This window comes from Hibiscus syriacus, unplaced genomic scaffold, assembly GCF_006381635.1.
Source record: "Hibiscus syriacus cultivar Baekdansim isolate YM2019G1 unplaced genomic scaffold, ASM638163v2 tig00110483_pilon, whole genome shotgun sequence".
Taxonomy (NCBI): domain Eukaryota; kingdom Viridiplantae; phylum Streptophyta; class Magnoliopsida; order Malvales; family Malvaceae; genus Hibiscus; species Hibiscus syriacus.
The window spans coordinates 1,743,748-1,762,121 of record NW_024062759.1 but is presented as its reverse complement, the minus strand read 5'-3'; the positions used below and the strand labels follow the sequence as shown (position 1 = coordinate 1,762,121).

The window sequence follows — 18,374 nt, the reverse complement described above, 5'->3', positions numbered from 1 at the left end:
CCTTAAGCTTATTTAATACCCAAAGAATCAAAACCAAACTTAAAACTCAAGAATTAACCAACTGAAATTAAACTTACCTTTTGTAGCTAGCCCCACTTGAAGAAGAGAAAGCAAGAAGAAGAAAGCTTCCAGATAGCTCTCTTCCCACGTTTTTCACTCTTATAAAAGGGGGAAGAATATCTTTTAAAGGAAAAGACCATAATACCCTTAATTTCCTTTAATAATTACTAAATAACCTTCAATATATATTCAAATAATCATTGAATTATTTCATTCTTATACTTTAGTCACCAAATTCTGAAACTTTATAATTTGGTCACTAACCCGGTATTGCGGATGTTACAAGAGCAACATTAAAAGTTTCATAAACACATACATGCTGAAGAGATGGTGCTATGTCATAGGTTCATACATGATCTAGATCAAGTACTACATACCTAAGGCTTAACAGTTCTATCACTGAAGTAGGATGTCTCATGCTTCCCTTAATCCTATGCTAAGGGTTTCACCATGAGTACACCTCTAAAGGGTCACTAACTCTAATGACTCTCTCTGTTGCACATTATGTGATACTGATGCTTCTGTGCACTATATGAATGTAATATTGACTCTACTGTGCATTATCGGAATCAACATTAAACCTGATGTGTCATATACTAGCCGAGGTAGACATCATGATGTGGCTGAGGGGCTGCATCTCGGAGCACACATCCTTCTAGCCTACCACTGACACTATTAAATGACACATCACAACAAACACACAAGCTATGGTGGGCGTCATGGTGCAGTTGAGGGATCCTGCATCTTAGAGCTACTCGCCCTTCTAGCCTGCCTGAATACCTGAAGGTACACCCAACCAACTTACTCCGTCGAGTCTTAGGGCATCTGTGCTCAGCTGGCAAGAGAAGTGCCTTGGTACTAACTAATATATACCTAGACACACTGACAAACAAGACAATCATCCTACTGCTAAAGTAACTCGGATCTCCTGATTGTTTCTCGAATGTCACACATAAAGGCTAGTTTTATGACATCCTAATTGTTATTGTTTCTAGTTGTTCTGAGTTATTAATGGTGAATTGTTTTATTGATGAATATTTCAACTTAAAAGATAATTTTATGCTATAATTCGAATCCCGGTTCTTTTTTGCATCTATTTGAGTTTCTTTCATTTTCCTAATGTCTTGATTATTGTCACTTTTCATAGCTTCGTCCTGTTGAATATTAACAAGTGGGGCGACTGGTTTTTTCCCACATGGTTGGCTGAAGAATTCAACAATTTGGGCAATACCAAATTGTTGAAATTGTCAAGTGATAATTACAAAATTGAGTCCTTGAATTTTAGGGTATTTACAAGTTAGTCCTTAAGCTTCAACTATAAATACCCTAGCTCATTTAGTTTCAAAATTATCCCAAAATCCCTAAATCATTTCTTTCTCCCAATACTAGAGAGTTTTCTTGTGAGTAGTGAGTGTTTTGTAAAAATCTGTAAATTTTTTCTCTTAGTAAAAGATCTGCAGTAGTCCGGAGATGTAAGCAAATTGGCTGAACTTTGTTATCAATTTCGGGTATTATTTTTCCGCTTTTATTAGTCTGGTTATAGGGAAATTACTCGTTACTTGTTTATTTCGCAACAACTGGTAATTAGAGCTTTTGGTTGTGAATTTTGTCAATTTTTTGCGAGGATACTATTCATGTGAATAGTAAATTTCGTGAATAGTGAAATTTGGTCGGCGATACGAATTTGTCCACGGAGGTGTTCTAATACACGGCGGTTCACAAGAATTGTCAGAAATGGTCCAAAAGAAGCCAGATTCGAGTGTGAGCAATGGCTTTGAGAAACGAAGTTGATGAGTTCAAGAGGGAGTTGCTCAGATACAAGGGAGAAATGAGTGAATGGGATGCGCTCAAGACCTTCTTGGAAGGACTTAGACCAGGGACAATGCTCAGGGGAGAGCAAGGTAATACCCAGAGACTTTCGGAGGCCATAGCTGTAGCCGGAAAGCTGACTGAGCTTGCAGGTGACAAGAAAGTAGCGATGTTTCGTCCAGGCCCATGCCCAGAGATAGTGGCAACAGTGGTGGAGACCGGGAAAAGGTGCAGCAGGGAGATATTAGAAAAAGCTCTTCGAATGGCCATAGTGAGTCAACGACTGTTTGTAGCCAAGGAAAGCCATCGGGAAAGAATGGAAAGGCGAAGTCCAGTGCGAAGAAGAAGGTGAGCAAAGAAAAGTTAAAGTGTTACTTCTGTGATGGTCCTCATTTGATTAGATGATGTTTCGAGAAGCGTCGCCTTACAGCCATCATGAAGAGGATGGAAGAAGGAGAAGTAGCGCGAATTGGCGCGGTCACAAGTGTTAAAGCTACCAAGCCAGAAAAAAGACTTGGCCCGATTAAGGGGATCAATGCGGCCAAGCAAGGAACAAGACATGGTACGACTACAAGTTCTCAAGTAGTCAATCCAAGATCGAGACGTGGCGAGATTGCAGGTGTCAAAGCAGTCGAGCACAAGAAGGGACCCGGTGCTATAGCAAGAGATAAAGCCGTCAAGCCGAAGGTGCAAAGTGAGCAAGTCCGCTCACAGTATGCCAGGATAGAGACGTGGTCCAAGTTGAGGCGTCTCAGGCATAAAGGGACACTTAAGGAGTATGTGAGTCGATTCAGAAGACTCATTGTCAAAGTCCCAAGTTTGACTGAAGATGATGGGTTCTTCACATTCATGTTCGGATTGAAGCCATGGGCGAAGAAAGTGTTGGAGTGAAGGGAAGTCAAAGAATTGTCTAAAGCCTTGACAACTGCCGAGTCCATCAAAAAATTTGGAGTCAAGAAGAACAAGACTTCCAAAGCAAAGACAATAGCCGAGGGTAGCAACAAGAGATTCTGCGATGAAGGTCAGTCAGAGGATGATGAATGTTGTTCCTCGAGTGGCAGAGAAAGTCCACTCAATGATGAACCAGATGGTGGATCTAGTGAAGATGTGTGCAGTCTTGACACAAGTTCTAGTGTTAAAGATGCTAAGCCAAGGGTAAGAGTCGAGCAAACGAGGGGGCGCAGACTTAAGATGCCAAAAGTGTTGCAAAATTACCCGAGGGGAGCCGAGTCATCCAAGGTGATGGATGAGCCCAAAATCGAGTTGTCTAAAGAAGAAGACGAACCCAGGATCGAAGAGACGTTGAGACTTGGCTCAATAAGATTTATTTCTTCCAAGGTGAGTAGAAGCCAAGTGCATGAGGCATTACCCATGTCCAAGGAGGTTGTCGAGCATGTTCGTGTAGAGAACATGACTTCAGAGACCATATTAAGAGAAGGGTCGAAGAAAGGGCTTGCCGAGGATGTTCAAGTGAGGAGCAATCCTTCAAAGACTAGTGGACAAGAGTCGAAGGGAGCCAAGACGTTGAGAGACAAGGCTACCACGGAGAAACTGCCCAATAACAAGTGGGTTTACAGGGCGGTGACTACGGACAAACTGAAGTTGTGTTCAGCTTCAATTGTCATGCTACATTAACAAGAGCAGAAATGTTACTGCATTGATCGAGGCGTGAAGACAGATTAAAATCAATCTTCAAGTGGGAGATTGTTGAATATTAACAAGTGGGGCGACTGGTTTTTTTCCCACATGGTTGGCTGAAGATTTCAACAATTTGGGCAGCACTAAATTGTTGAAATTGTCAAGTGATAATTACAAAATTGAGTCCTTGAATTTTAGGATATTTAAAGTTAGTCCTTAAGCTTCAACTATAAATACCCTAACTCATTTAGTTTTAAAATCATCCCAAAATCCCCAAATCATTTCTTTCTCCCAATATTAGAGAGTTTTCTTGTGAGTAGTGAGTGTTTTGTAAACACCTGTAAATTTTTTCTCTTAGTAAAATATTTGCAGCAGTCCGGAGACGTAAGCAAATTGACTGAACTTTGTTATCAATTTCGGGTATTATTTTTCCGCTTCTATTAATCTGGTTATAGAGAAATTACTCGTCACTTGTTTATTTCCCAACAAGTCCATGTGAGCTTCAGTGATTGCTAGTATACAAACCACAACTAAAATCCTCCCATACTCGTACCCTTTTAAGACTTCAGTTGCTTTTGAATTATCCTGATATTTTGAGTGGTTGGAATAGGTCCGTCGACTTTTGCAATGCCGAACCTACGGCTCAAGTAACTGTTGTGTGCTATGAAGAAAGCATAACTCAGTTGCATATAATTGGAAATAAAGGGACTCCTTCATTACCTAGAAGCTTTTCCATGGATTTCTTTGTCACTACACTTGTTAAGCTTCCCGATTTGAGAGTACTCATGTTGGTTTCTCTTGGTTTATGGGGACAGTTTCCTGGTAAAATTTCGCGTTTGTCGTCATTAGAGATACTTAATATGACTTCAAATTTACTATATGGAACCATCCGTAATGAGCTTTCATCTATAACCACCCTTCAGACGCTCATACTTGATGAAAACATGTTCACCGGTCAGCTGTCTGAATGGCTAGGTTCATTTCCGATTTTGACTGTTCTGAGTTTGAGGAAGAATTTGTTTAATGGATCTTTTCCTGATTCTTTTAGCATGTTGGAGAATCTTAGAGTTCTTGCACTTTCACATAATCACTTCCAAGGTGAATTGCCTGATTTCAGCTGTTCGACATATCTTCAAGAGCTTGATCTCGAAGATAATGCATTTGGGCCTCGGCTTCCTCTGCTAGGCAACAAGTTGATCCACCTTGTATTGGGAAAGAACAGGTTTAGGTCCGGTATTCCTTCTGAATTGAGCTCGTTTTACCAACTTCAATGGCTAGGCCTGTCATACAATCGATTTATCGGGCCATTTCCGCCGTCATTGTTATACCTCCCTTTCATTACTTGAATATCGCAGACAACAAACTCACCGGGAAGCTCTTCGAAAATACTTCTTGCAATGCATCACTTGAGTTGTGAATTTGTCCTCAAATCTCTTGACCGGACACTTGCCGAACTTGCTTTCAGATTCTAAAGACTCAGTTTTCCTTTATGGGCGAAACTGCCTCGCAACTGGAAATGAAAACCAACATCAACTTGCCTTCTGTCGAAATGAAGCCTTAGCTGTGGGAATCTTACCTCAGCGTAAGAAGTCCAAACTTTCGGAAGTCTGTCTTGCATTTGGCGTAATTGGAGGAATCATTGGCGGAATAGTACTTCTATGTCTCATTTTCATGTTTTTTAAGAGATTGAATGCAAATAAGACGATCAATAAACCAACTACAAGACTGATTACAGAGAAAGCATCAAAGTTACTCTCGATATCTCTTTCTGTAGTTACCAACAATGATTCCAATCTAACAATATGATTTGTGGCTACTTGAAGGGTACATATCACAAATAATGAAGCTGGGAGCACTTGGACTTCCACCTTATCGAACGCTTTCACTAGAAGATCTTGAGGATGCCACAAACAACTTCGACACTACTGCTTTCATGGGTGAAGGATCTCAAGGCCAGGTACGTGATATGCTTAATTTTCACCTGATACATTCTTCTTGCAGCAGTACATTTACTCCCATGATTTTCTCCAACTATGAGCCTGATGAAGTTCTATTTTTTTCCTATTATTCTAAATCCAAAATAACCGATAAATTTCTCAATAAAATCCATTCTTTTTTATAACTCCTTTGTAAAACAATTTAACTCGTTGCTTTTACGATTTCAGATGTATAGGGGTCCTCTGAGAGATGGCACCTTCTTGGCCATTAGATGCCTCAAAATGAAGAAAAGCCACAGCACTCAAAGCTTTATGCACCATGTAGAGTTGTTTTCGAAATTAAGATGCCGCCATTTAGCTAGTGCTCTTGGCCACTGCTTTGAGTGCTACTTGGATGACTCGAGTGTCAGCAGGATATTTCTCATCGTTGAATACATACCAAATGGAACTCTAAGGAGCTGGATATCTGGTAATTCTGAATCTCTCTGTTAAAGTTTTGTTTTCCTGACATCCAACCTGAAAAACCTGAATATTTTTACTTCGTCACCTTAATTTTTCACTTTGGGTGGTCTGTCATAACTGACATTCTGGTTGGCAGAAGGACATTCCGAACAATCACTTACATGGCCACAACGCATATCCTCTGCGATAAGGATTGCAAAGGGCATCCAATTTTTGCACACGGTGATTGTGCCAGGCGTTTACTCGAATAATCTGAAAATAACCGATGTTTTGATGGACCAGAATCTTGTAGAAAAGATTGGTAGTTACAATCTGCCCTTGTTAGCAGAGAGTGCAGGAAAGGTATGAACAATAAAGAACATTGTTTCCATTTTAACAGATGTTTTTGGACTTTTTGCTTCCTTGAAATTGATGGTGTGAGATAATATTATCGCTACTCATTCTCGCAGGTAGGTCACAGAACTTCTGCTCTACCCAAGGATCTCAGTAACAGTTCAAGGTTCATAATGACATGCTTTATAATACTACTGAAAATATACAGTAATGAACAGAGATTGTTCAACTAAGATGTTGATGATGCTTATGTTTTAGTTTTTCATTTTTGAAAGTACCGTGTCAAATGCATATCTATGATGGGTATGAGTATGATCCTCCAAAGGCCCTCTAAATACATTTCCATGTCGGACTCATACTATTATCTGACATTCACATTTTGAGTACAAATAACAGCTTTTTAATACATAAACAGCCTGTCAGATTCTCATAAACAAGTATCTTAACTGTATTTATCTGCATATGATTTGTTTAAAGGTGAAATTCATGCATAGAAACATTACCTATAAATGAAGTAATTGCTTTGATTATACTGAAATTTTATTCTTCATACAATAGATCTTTTTTCTAAATTTGATATTATATCTCCAACATCTGTGACACATTTGAACATAGATGATTGGCCTAGAGGTCTGATCTCCAAATATACACACACATTTATGTATTGCTGGACTCATACCCATATCCGAACATAGGATCTAAAGTGTGATGTTCGGCTAAAGTGTTGCCTTTGGTTTTTGTTACTTGACAGGTTAAATCATGAAGATAAGGTCGATGTCTATGATTTCGGAGTTATTTTACTAGAAATGATTCTGGGGAGGCCATCAAAATCCAGGAAGGAAGTTCAAATCCTTAAAAATCAGGTAAATCGTAGTCTTAGCCATGGTATAATAGTTGAGTACCATTTCCATTTCTCGTCACAACAATAAAATATGTTTGAACCCGATAGTATAAATTTCCTGTTACTTGGATTCATGTGTGAGTGCCAGATACACGTGTGTGTGGCACGAGTATGTTCAGTCTTTGAAAATATTTTTCTATATATTTGGAGGGTCATATCTCCGTATCTATGTCCGAATATGTGACAGATACGAGAAAAATGAAGAGTTGAAGCAACATAGGGAATTTGTACTACCATGATATGATGGCTTCTATGTATTCTCTGCATCATTTTTCTGTTTCTAGATGAAGTAGGGTTCACATTGGTTGATGCGAAATCATGAATGTGTTCACTAGGCGCTGTTATTCGAAAACTACCAAGTGGCTGGGAAAACTGTTCTTCCTAGCATTAGTTAAAAAGAAAGCCCTGTTACCTTTATTGACTGTACAAACAAACTCTCGAATGGGTCCTTAATTCATTGTCGTACAATCCTGTGCAGTTACAAGCAGTTGTTGCAACCGATGATGCAACTAGAAGAAGCATATCTGATCCAGCTATTCAGACATCTTGGTCAGATCAGTCATTAAAAACGATGATGGAAATTTGTGTCTGATGTCTATTAATGGACCCGGCAGAGAGACCTTCTGTTGAGGATGTGCTGTGAAACTTGCAGTTTGCTGCTCAAGTTCAGGGCGCGTGGCGTGGAGATTCCAGGAGCACTTCTCCAAGCGACTCTCCTTTCCAACCTGCAGATCTCCGTGTCCCCTGCCATTAGCGATGACTTTCAGGTACTACCTATTGAATTTTTGTTACCAAGCTGTTGGATTCATCTGTTGCAGTGATTTAGACTGTCTATGTGAACTCGAAATATCTTATTTCATTTTTAACAATTGAAAACAACTAGTTGATTGTGATACTCAGGATGCAGCTGAGCTTCTCTACATATTTCACTTAATCTTTTACTGGGAAAAGCTTCACCAAGTTGATCTCTGAGGCCAAGAATTATCTTCTGCCTAGAAAGATACTCATGTACAGATGAGTTAGGAGAATGGTAACGTTCGTTATTTTCACAGAATAACACTCATACTCGAATCTGAATATCCGAATGATTTAGTGTTTGAACTTCTAAATAAATCCCTTACTGTATGCTGGCAATGGCTTATTAAGAATAAGAGCAATGAAATGTGTCGATTAATTTGAATAAGATTAACCGTACTGAAGGCTTTTGGCATCACAAGGACTATGAAGCAATATATATTCTATTTTAAAAACTATTACACATGATGAAATGGGAACCTTTAATATTACATACCAACCATTTAAACAATCCATTTTTATTAAATATTTTTTTTTAAATTTAGAGCTTCCTTCATAATTAAAAAAACAAATTAAAATACAATTGCATAACAGTCTATCCAACCGATACAACGTACCATTAAGTAGAAAAGACTGCTGCAAGTGAAATTCATGGTTTTGTTCACTAATCATTACAAGAATCCCTAACAGACCATGCATAGTTCAAAAACAAAATGACAAGCCGACTACACATATAATCAGAATCCGGAAAACAAAGCATTCTTGCCATCGATTAAAGATAAAAAAAGATGATTGCTTGTTCGTTCTTCAGCCAAATGTTGCAATCAGGAAGGCCTTGTAAATGCTCATGAACTTGGCAACAAATGCTACAAAATTGATCCAAAAAACATATGAATGAATTTGATTAGCAAAAGCTGGAAACATTGAAAGAAGAAACATGTCAGAACAAAGGAAACATATTAATTTGAATATTTTAGCAGTTAATTAGGTCTGCCAAATATTGACATCTTGTTCTCTCTAAGATCTCGGTTCAGAATAGGCCGTGTTGTTTTTATGAAAACAACCAACTCACATAATTTCAAAGCTTAGGCACCTATGTTACTCGGATATGAGTCCGTGTCGAGCACAAGCATCTTTATCTTTTTTTAAGTTTTTTTTTTCTTCCAAGTATTTGGATGGTTATATCGTCATACTCATGTCCGGACACCGGTATTTCAAAAAAAAAATGAAAAGCCACAGTAACATAATTAAGTACAATGGAATAAAAATTTCTTTACTACGAGTGACAACTGACATTGTCTTTCCATGATCAATATAATATAAATATAGGTCATATCAATGAAAGAATGCATGAATTAGCATCTAACCAAAGATTAATCCATAATCACTAGCTCAAGACACTTTCTAAACTTAATCGAGTCTTTCCATGACCACATATCCATCTTCATTTAACATAAATCTGAATCTCATTCTGAACCCACCCTAAGGTAACTAATCAACATCCACTAAGAAATTCATTCAAAAAAATGGAGGAATGTGTCTTCAATTCACAAACATTTCATATTCCCAATAAGAACATGTCATTTCATAATATGAGCTAACTCAATCTAATAAAAAGTTGAAAGTTTTGGTTACCTTCAATATGAAAGATGGCTTTCTGTCCGAGACGCATCCTATGCTCCTGTTAAATAAAAAGAAATTGACAAACCGAATTATTAGTACAGAAAAAATAGAGCTATTGTTAAGTTCAGCAATACTGTTTTATTTTAAGCAGAGGAATGCCTAGCGACTTCCAGCAGCATGTAAATTGTAGCATCAGATCTTATTATCACCCTGAAAATATCTTAACTCACCACCAGCATATGTGGATATTTTACTATATTACTGTAGGATTATCATTAATGCCACAATTAATTGAAAATTTCTACCAGTGGTCTCACTACTTGTTCTTTATCTGCTAGTGATTGGCATGACATCTTCAAATTATCCAAGAAGAATTCATTTTACACAAAACTCTGCTCAAAGAATTCGATATATTTTAATGTAATTGATTGATAGTACGATTTTGACCGATCTAAGACCTTTATTCCTTCCATCTTTCATCTGGGGGTTTGCAAAATAAAGGGAAATCTGTAAGTTTCTGAACAATCAATTTCATTTTAAGGCCAAAGAATAGAGATGTGAATCAAGGTCAATTGCTAGTTTACTATTTTGATGAAACACCTAACAGTCAGCCACAACTTAATGTTGGTCAGAGAATGTTTACACCTACTCCCTGGAATAGGATAGACTGTTGAACTTACATAATATGCAGCCCAATGGCACACCTCGTGTTTTAGCTCTGCATCCAATTTCTTCAACAACTCATGAAGGAGCCTCTGAGACAGAAAACAAGTAAACTTTAATTCGAGGAGGTATCAGAGTGCAACATGAAAATGGCCCGTAATTACCTTCAGGATCATTTCAGGAGGAATACAATTAATAAGCAATTCATACACCTTTCCTCGAACCTGAAACAACCTAAAGAACAAAGAAAAGGTTAATAAGAAACTCAAGAAGACAGAGAAAAAGATACCATAAAATAAAGGGCAGTTTGCATTTCAATTAACTTCTACTCATTCTACTCGTACATCTTTCCTATAGGAACTAGCCATAAGTAATCACATAACCAACTTGTTAACCAAATGAACTGAAAGAAAGATTAACTATTGCAGCAATAATAAGATAGAGTAAGATACTGCAGTGGGAACCTTTTAGGGCTTTGCTCCTTCATTATATCAATTGCTATTTCAGATATATATTCCTCCCAATCCATTGGTGGAATTGCTTGGGTGCTTGTGAAAGGGTACCTATACAGTACAAAAAAATAAAACATATGTAAGGATGTTTCTTGCCAATTTGCATAATGGCAGTATTAATCTGTAAACGATAACACCGAGCTTAACTGTTGAACACGGCAAGTCTCAAATGACAATATAGCTCTCCTTAAACTCCTGTTTGACTTTTCGGCAATGCGGGCTGCAAAACCAGATGGAAGTTGCAATCCTTCTTTCTTTCCAATGAAATCTAACACCTTAATGATCTGGCGTAGAGAATTTTAAAGAAATAAAGTTTAATTCACCAATAAGAAGACATATTGAGAGATCATAGATTCTTCATGAAAATAAAATGCATATAAACATCATTAAGGGCAGAGTTGAAGGAAAACCCCCTAAAAGGGTTTGAGGAAAAAGATTTGAAAGAACATTTCCTGGAATTTATTTATTCATAATAATAATAATAAAAGACAAAAAGCAAACTCTGCCGACCTGTTCATCGGAAGGAGCATTTACTCGAATATTCAGACAACGAGACCGAATTGCCTCAGTGACTTTTGAAGAACTATTACAGCACAAAATTAGACGGCAAGAAGAACTGTACTTCTCCATTGTTCTTCGAAGTGAATGCTGGGCTTCTCTTGAAATCTTGTCAACTTCATTGAGAATCAGCACTGACTTTCATAAGAGACTATGTCAGTAAAATAGTGAAATTATATGCAGTTACTCTAATTTTTAAGGAGAAACAGAAACCGATCAACTTGAAATAAGTATCAAGAATAATACCAAATAGACATAATAACCGAAAGGGCACAGCCAAGGAATGTTAATTCTGGAAAACTAAAAATTAAAATAAATATACAATGCCGTTTGGAGACATAAGTTAACATTGAATTTTAAATGAGACAAGCTTCTAAAAGAGAATCACCTTTATATCCTCTTTTTCCTTTGGTGTCAATTGGTCTATTTTTAGCCATTTCCTTAATTATCTCTTGAACTATATATCTGTCCTGAAAGCCTGCATCACTCGGACTCAACTCCACATGGTTGGCACTTGACAAAGTGGTCAGCTCCAGCTCAATGGTTCTACTTCCAGCCTGAAATAAAATGAAAGAAGTGGAGATTCTAGTTAAGAACATATAGAGGAAGGAATACATTGATTCAACCAATAATGATTCAAAAATGCTCAACAAATAAATAAGTTCCATTGTTGCACACAAAGCTAATAATGGTAAATTAAAATTAAGTACAAAGGTCTCTTAAACATCAAGGATGGAAAAAATGCTTCCAAGATAGCTTTGATGGATAAAGGACATGAAACATTCAATCTCAATGCTCTTTTATGCAAGTCATCATTTGAAATTCTTATTCTTACAATGAATGCTTTATTGAAAATTTTATCCATTGCAGAACATCACATTTCATTTCCATTACGTGAAATTTTTATATGAAAATTACATCATTTGAAACTTACATCAATTTTCCAATTCCTATTCTCCACTTTCACCTGCAACCAAACAAACAAAATGATCCTTCCAAGAACAATAACCAACATAAATAAATAAAATTAAATCCAGTAGAAAACAATCCAATAAACTTCCTTACCTCGTTGAAAAAAGAAAACCCATCTTAAATCTCAAAAACAAAAACATTTATAGGCCCCCAAATTAAATAAGTGAAGCAATAAAAATTAATTAACACCGTACTTAAATATTTCCCGCTCTTAAAAATTATATATAAAAACATTATGAATCGACTCAAAGGGTGAAGAAAAAATTAAATAAAAAAACAAATGGAAAAATATAGACCTTTTCGGCAGAAGGACCGAAGATCTGTCTTAGAAGAGCCATAATTAGGGTTTTCTTGCCAGACCCAGATGGTCCATAGAAGAGTAAATGAGGGCAATCCTGCTCTGCAACCTGTTCAAATAATTTTTTTTATAAAAAAAACCCGTGAAACCGAAACGATTAAAAAAAATGGAAAAACTAAAAATTAGGCATTCAAAACTAAACAAAATCTTAGTTTTGAAGTGAAGAAATAATGGGTACCAGTTTCTTGAGATTCGTGGCAATCTCCTCATGAACCATAACTCGGTCAAGGGTTTTGGGTCGGTATTTGTCAACCCACAACATCTTTCAAAAAAAATGGTTACTCTCAGTAATCTGAGTGAACTGGAAACAAAGAAGGAACGCAGTAAGTGGCGGGAAAGAGGATGAGAAACACTGACACAGAGAAAGTGAATGTCAAGGGTTTTATTTTATGTTGAGAAAAGTACAAATTACCCACTCATGGTCACTCAAGTTTTAGTAAAGTTTTATTTTGGTCATTATAATTTTAAAAACTATGTTATAATCACTGAAGTTATTAATAAATTGCAAAATAATCACTACTTTCAAGTTGACAACGTTAACAAAAAGGGTTAATTTCCTGTTTAAAATCTAAATTATAGTTAAAACTTTAATCTGGATGTATAATACATTTTTTTCTGAATGAATCCCTTTCTCATCTTTCAAGTTTCTCGTTTCTAAACAATCGATCTCTATTTTATCGAATTTATTTAATATTGATATATTCAAATTACTATAACAGCTTAAATCAAAATCCATATTGTGTATCCATCATAATTCTAAACAATATATGATGTAAACAAGGATAAACATAGACATTGATGAAAGGGCTATGCTCCCCAAAGATTGATTTCTACAATATTCAATATCAAAATTAAGGATGGGAGGTAGCAAACGTCTCTTACAAAAGGCACTCGTTTCAGGTGCATCATTTCAATCACAAATAAAACACTACTCCTTCATTCAAGATTTGTGTTTAGGTCAATGTCTTGTGTTCCACTATCCATATATTTTGTTTGAATAATGGTAATTGAAATATAATAGAAAGACCCATAATTATAATACATCCAAATATAAAGGGAAAAAAATCTTATATTCAATTATCGAGAGCTTTACAAGGTATTCTGTTGATGATTATATAATTAAGGCAAAAGAGCAACCCAAACCCCAGTACTTTAAAAAAAATTCTAATGTTGCCCTCGTATTATTTTTTTCTCTCAATGTGACATTCCAACTCAAAAAACTCAAACTCAATGTGGCCCTTTAAACAACATTTTTCATCGTTGGCCGTTACGGTGCTAATGTGGCGATCCACAGTGCTGATGAGGCAGTCCAATATGGCTAATGACAAGACAGATGGGCCAAATTGATTTTTTTTATAATTTTGTTCAATGGCCAAATTGATTTTTTTTTTAAAGTTCAAGGGTTTTACTTATTTTTTTAAATTAAATTATAAATAAAAATCATTCAAATATTAAAAAATAAATATAAAAAAATACTAACAAGAGAAATTAAATTATTAAAAATTCAATTATTTATATTAAATTCGTTAAAATTATTTTAAAATTTTTGAATATATATCATACGTTATAAAATGATAACTTATAAATTATTAAAAAAAATTAAAAATTTTTTTTAAAAATATATTATACATAACATGTACATATTATCAACACTCGTACATAGTATTCTTACTGGATTAATTTAGAATTACAAAATTTAAATTAGTCAAGACTTAAAATTTTTGGATTAGTCGAAACTTATTATGTTTTCTAATTATTTTTTGGAAGTCTCGACTAATTTAAAAGATAATTATATAATAAGTTTTGACATAAAATAATTAGAATACATAGTAAATTTCAACTAATCCAAATTTATAAATCCTGACTAATATAAATTTTGTAAATCTTGATTAATCCAGTAAAAATACTTTGTATATGTATTGATGATATATGTATATATTTCATATATATATTATGTATAATATATATTTTTTAAAACATTTACTTTTTTATATTTATAAGTTATCATTTTATAACCTACTATATATATTAAAGAAATTTAAACTTTTTGTAATAGTTTTAATATTTCTAATATGAATATTCAATTTTTTAATAATTCAAAATTTTATTTTTAGTGTTTTTATATTTAATTTTTTGAATATTTGAATAATTTTATATTTATAATGTAAAATATTTTATTTGTTAAAAAAATTAAATGAGCCCTTGAATTTAAAAATAATAATTTAGCCCTTAAACAAAGTTCAAAAACTAATTTAATCCATTTGTCATGTCATCAGTCATATTAGACTTCCACATCAGTACTGTGGACCGCTATGTTAACACTAAAAAATCACATTGAATTTGTTTTTTTGAGTTGGAGTTACATTGAGAGGGGAAAAAATAATATGAGGGTCATATTGGGTTTTTCAAAGTATAAGGGATTGGGGTGTCTTTTTGCCTTTAATTAATGCATTGATTAAAAAACTAAAAAGGTTAAATTAGCGAGGTTTAATATATTGTTCATAAAAACAATAAAAACATCAATCGCTTTATAAACTTACACTAAATTAAACAGTGACTTCAATAATTCTGCAACAATCACTTAAAACCTTGATTCTCTACTTTTATGATTTTAGAGTTCACGTATGTGAATTTTATTATTAAATAATTGAAAAATATTTAAAATAAATATTATTTTACAATTATTTTATCTTAATAAAAATTATAAATCATCTCGTTTTTTCTTTGTATACAAAATATTTTTTCTCAAATTTCTGTGTTTTATAACTAACCCGATACCCGACCCATGTAGAAAAACGGATAAATCCAATATCTTTTCCCACCAAACATCGTTAACATCGAGAGGCACCAAGAAAACCCTCAGTTCTTCGATTTCTTCGTAGCTCTCTTCAAAGGTTTCTAATTTACTTCGAAAACCCATTTCTCCAGTTCCCCAGTTTTCATCAAAGAAATTCACCGTGTGTTTTTCGATTATTATTAGTTGTTTGAAATTTTGATATAATGGAGTCTGCCATGAGAGTTCCATCTCCAATAATATTTCCCATAAATTCAACACCGAAACTGAAAAAAATTAACAAAATTTCTTATGGTTTCGGATCCAGTGGATGCAACTGGATCTCTAAAATATACGCAGTTCGTTCCAGTGGCCCTGTTTCTTCATCTTCTTCTCATGAGGTTAGTTTAGCTACATTTCTGTATTTTAGCCCTTTTCTTCTGTAATTTTTATGTATATTCGTATTAACTGCGACGTGTTCATTTAATTTTCTTATTTTTGAAATTATATAATGTAAAGGGAACCCCTTTTTTTGTTAATTTTATGTTCAATCATTTTCTGCTATTCGAGCGAATATTTCATCCTCAAAGTTGCTACTATTATATGTGATTTTTTTTTTGGTAGTATATTTTCCTCGTCTGGTTTGTTTATTTGATCTAGTTCTACTTGTAAAGTGTTGAGCTTTAAATTTATCCATTTGTATGCATTAAGAAAAGCTTTAAGAAGTATAATGGTGCTCTTATTTAATCTTCATTAACCTTTAGAAACACTTACACTGGCCACTGAAAATTTGCATAAACTTATGTACAGTCTGGATCTTGCATTTGCTACTTGTTTTCTATGTCTTGAGTAAAAACCTATGCTTCGACTCTTTATCATATGTATTTGACACCCACACTCAGTTTGAATTACCAAGGTAAAACCCAAAAGTACAGTTAAGAAATCGGATAGAAAAGTTATTTTTTTTTTACTTTTGTATAGAACTATATTTGAAATCGTGTTACATTTTAATTTTTTGTTAATTTTTGATTAACTTTTGAATTTTATTTAGACTGTTTTCTATAAGCTTTTACGAAGGATAAAATGTGAATGGCATTAAAATGCAAGTAGCAATCATACCAAACAAACAAACCCTCGATTGTTTGGAAAGCTTTGTTTTTTTGTTTTGATCATGGTGCCTCCATTAGGCTCATCAAATATCAATACCAGATTGCTTTCTTGTGGTTGCTTTGATATCCGGTATTGTTAAGATAATTGTCCAGTTGGGTTGTCTGACTAATTCCAGTTCTGATACACCTTCAAAATTAGATGGCTATGGAGTGTATATTTGAAATGGTGAATTTTGATGTTACAGGATGAGTCAAAGGCAGTGGGGGATGCACACAGACGAAGAAGCAGTCTCGAATCACTATTTTGTTATGATAAACCGATCCCTGAGGAACGAATTGAAGAACCAGTTGGGGTATCTTTGGCTGAAAAAATAGTTGGAGATAATGCCCGTTGCACTGGTTGTCAGGCTAAAGGTGCAGTCCTTTGCACCACTTGCTCTGGGTGTGGATTATATGTAGACTCGATATTAGAGAGCCAGGGTATCATTGTCAAAGTCCGCTGTCTAGGTAAAGTTCATGCTTCTTCAATGATTTTTATTTTCCTAAATGCATTTTTATGCTGTCAATTTCCTACATGTGTACTTATTTGACATTGCTATGGACCCGATTCAGCATGACAAACGGATGTGGCTCTAAATACAACCCTTAAATCCTGTTTATTATAGGAATAATCCTTGATGAAATGATTAAATTAGGATTTGCATTGATGCTTCTAGAATAACTACGATTCAAAGTGTTTTTGAGCATTTCCTCTTAATAGGTCATTTCTTGCCTTAAAGCTTCCCCAGCTTGCTGCCGTGTTATGCAAATATCATGAAATAAAGTTTTCAGTGCTTCATGGTGAAATACATTATGATTTTACATTAGCAAATCGAACAGTCCTGAAATTTTTATTTTTGTAACAATGGAGGTCACAATTTTGGGAATAAGGGAAGAGATCGATGATATTCTAGTCGAACCCCAAAAACCTGTTAGATGTCACCTCTTTAAGGTAGCTGCATGAATCAGCTAGATCAAACTCCGGGTTAAATTGTTTTAAACAAAGGATCAAAGTCTGGAAATATGGTAAGGGATTACAAATTGTATGCAAACCCCGCATTCGTTAGATCATTGACTTAGAAAATGTGACAGTATGGATCAACTGGACTAAGCTTTGGGTTTCATGTGTCCGATCGTTTTATAAGTATGGTTTTGCTGTTATGTTTATATGCCTGCTAATATGATGTACTGAAGTATAAAATTCGTTACTGTTCAGGTTGTGGAGGAACTGGCAATATTATGTGCACAGAATGCGGTGGCCGAGGTCATCTAGGACCCAAATAATTTGCCGTTGGCCTCTTTACCTCTCCTCGGAAAATTTGTCTCTAGCCTTTATATGTAGCATTTACACATTGGAATTTCATTTCTTCTAGTCGTTGTAAGCCATGATAAAAGCAAGTCAACGAAGTAATTTGATTCGTGCCATGTTCTAACTATGTTTGCTTTCGTTTTAAAATCTGTCAATTGCATATGCCAGTGCACTATCGTTTATAAGTATATTTGGACCTGTACATTAAACGAATCGCAGGCAAAGAAGATCCAACATCAACATGCCAAACCCAAACCTTTTAGTCTATATGAACTCTTGCGAAAGACCGGCCTGTTATCTCTGGAGTAACGTATATCTATTAAGTATGAACAAAATGATATTAGTGATTAAAAGGATTATTGTTTTCTCTTGATGTCGGTTTGCGGGAGTGTATGTATATTCATTATCAAATAATTTTGAGTTTTTTGAACAAATACTACTTTATAATTATTCAAATTAAAAAAAAAGCTGAAAATAAAATAAATGTCTAAACTACACCGTTTTTCAAGAATATGTGCTTAAG

At 34.9% G+C, this 18,374-nt stretch overlaps 2 protein-coding genes and 1 pseudogene across 4 annotated transcripts; 2 read left to right on the top strand and 1 right to left on the bottom strand.

The window, feature by feature from the left end:
* The first annotated feature begins 1,828 nt into the window (after positions 1–1,828).
* On the top strand, positions 1,829–7,894 carry LOC120129244 (annotated as a pseudogene).
* A 714-nt stretch (positions 7,895–8,608) lies between these two features.
* Positions 8,609–12,963, bottom strand: LOC120129117 (replication factor C subunit 3). Of its 3 annotated transcripts, none has more exons than XM_039146710.1 (11): positions 12,800–12,895; positions 12,560–12,709; positions 12,226–12,258; positions 11,680–11,848; positions 11,244–11,425; positions 10,881–11,017; positions 10,686–10,784; positions 10,386–10,455; positions 10,239–10,313; positions 9,571–9,616; positions 8,613–8,801 (listed from the first exon to the last, which is right to left on the bottom strand). In XM_039146710.1, exons 2-11 carry the CDS (start codon positions 12,599–12,601, stop codon positions 8,743–8,745), a joined length of 912 nt encoding a protein of 303 aa, XP_039002641.1. In that variant the 5' UTR covers positions 12,602–12,709; positions 12,800–12,895; the 3' UTR covers positions 8,613–8,742. The 3 variants fall into 3 exon arrangements, with proteins under 3 accessions (XP_039002640.1, XP_039002641.1, XP_039002639.1); XM_039146708.1 differs by having other exon boundaries at positions 8,614–8,801; positions 12,560–12,670; positions 12,800–12,963; XM_039146709.1 differs by lacking the exon at positions 9,571–9,616 and having other exon boundaries at positions 8,609–8,801; positions 12,560–12,670; positions 12,800–12,963.
* A 2,618-nt stretch (positions 12,964–15,581) lies between these two features.
* LOC120129126 lies at positions 15,582–17,898 on the top strand. The gene is made up of 3 exons (XM_039146715.1): positions 15,582–15,795; positions 16,749–17,010; positions 17,759–17,898. The coding sequence occupies exons 1-3, from the start codon at positions 15,622–15,624 to the stop codon at positions 17,824–17,826; spliced, it is 504 nt and encodes a 167-aa protein (XP_039002646.1). The 5' UTR covers positions 15,582–15,621; the 3' UTR covers positions 17,827–17,898.
* Positions 17,899–18,374: the final 476 nt, after the last annotated feature.

Bases quoted from the DNA above. Each gene is read 5' to 3' on its own strand.
- LOC120129117 (XM_039146708.1), bottom strand. From the start codon at position 12,883: ATGTTGTGGGTTGACAAATACCGACCCAAAACCCTTGACCGAGTTATG. The intron at 12,259-12,559 runs GTCTATATTTTT...GTTTGGTTGCAG, and splicing joins TCGGTCCTTCTGCCGAAAAG to GTGAAAGTGGAGAATAGGAA. The intron at 10,314-10,385 runs GTAATTACGGGC...TTTCTGTCTCAG, and splicing joins CTCCTGAAATGATCCTGAAG to AGGCTCCTTCATGAGTTGTT.
- LOC120129126 (XM_039146715.1), top strand. From the start codon at position 15,622: ATGGAGTCTGCCATGAGAGTTCCATCTCCAATAATATTTCCCATAAAT. The intron at 15,796-16,748 runs GTTAGTTTAGCT...TTGATGTTACAG, and splicing joins CTTCATCTTCTTCTCATGAG to GATGAGTCAAAGGCAGTGGG. The intron at 17,011-17,758 runs GTAAAGTTCATG...GTTACTGTTCAG, and splicing joins TGTCAAAGTCCGCTGTCTAG to GTTGTGGAGGAACTGGCAAT.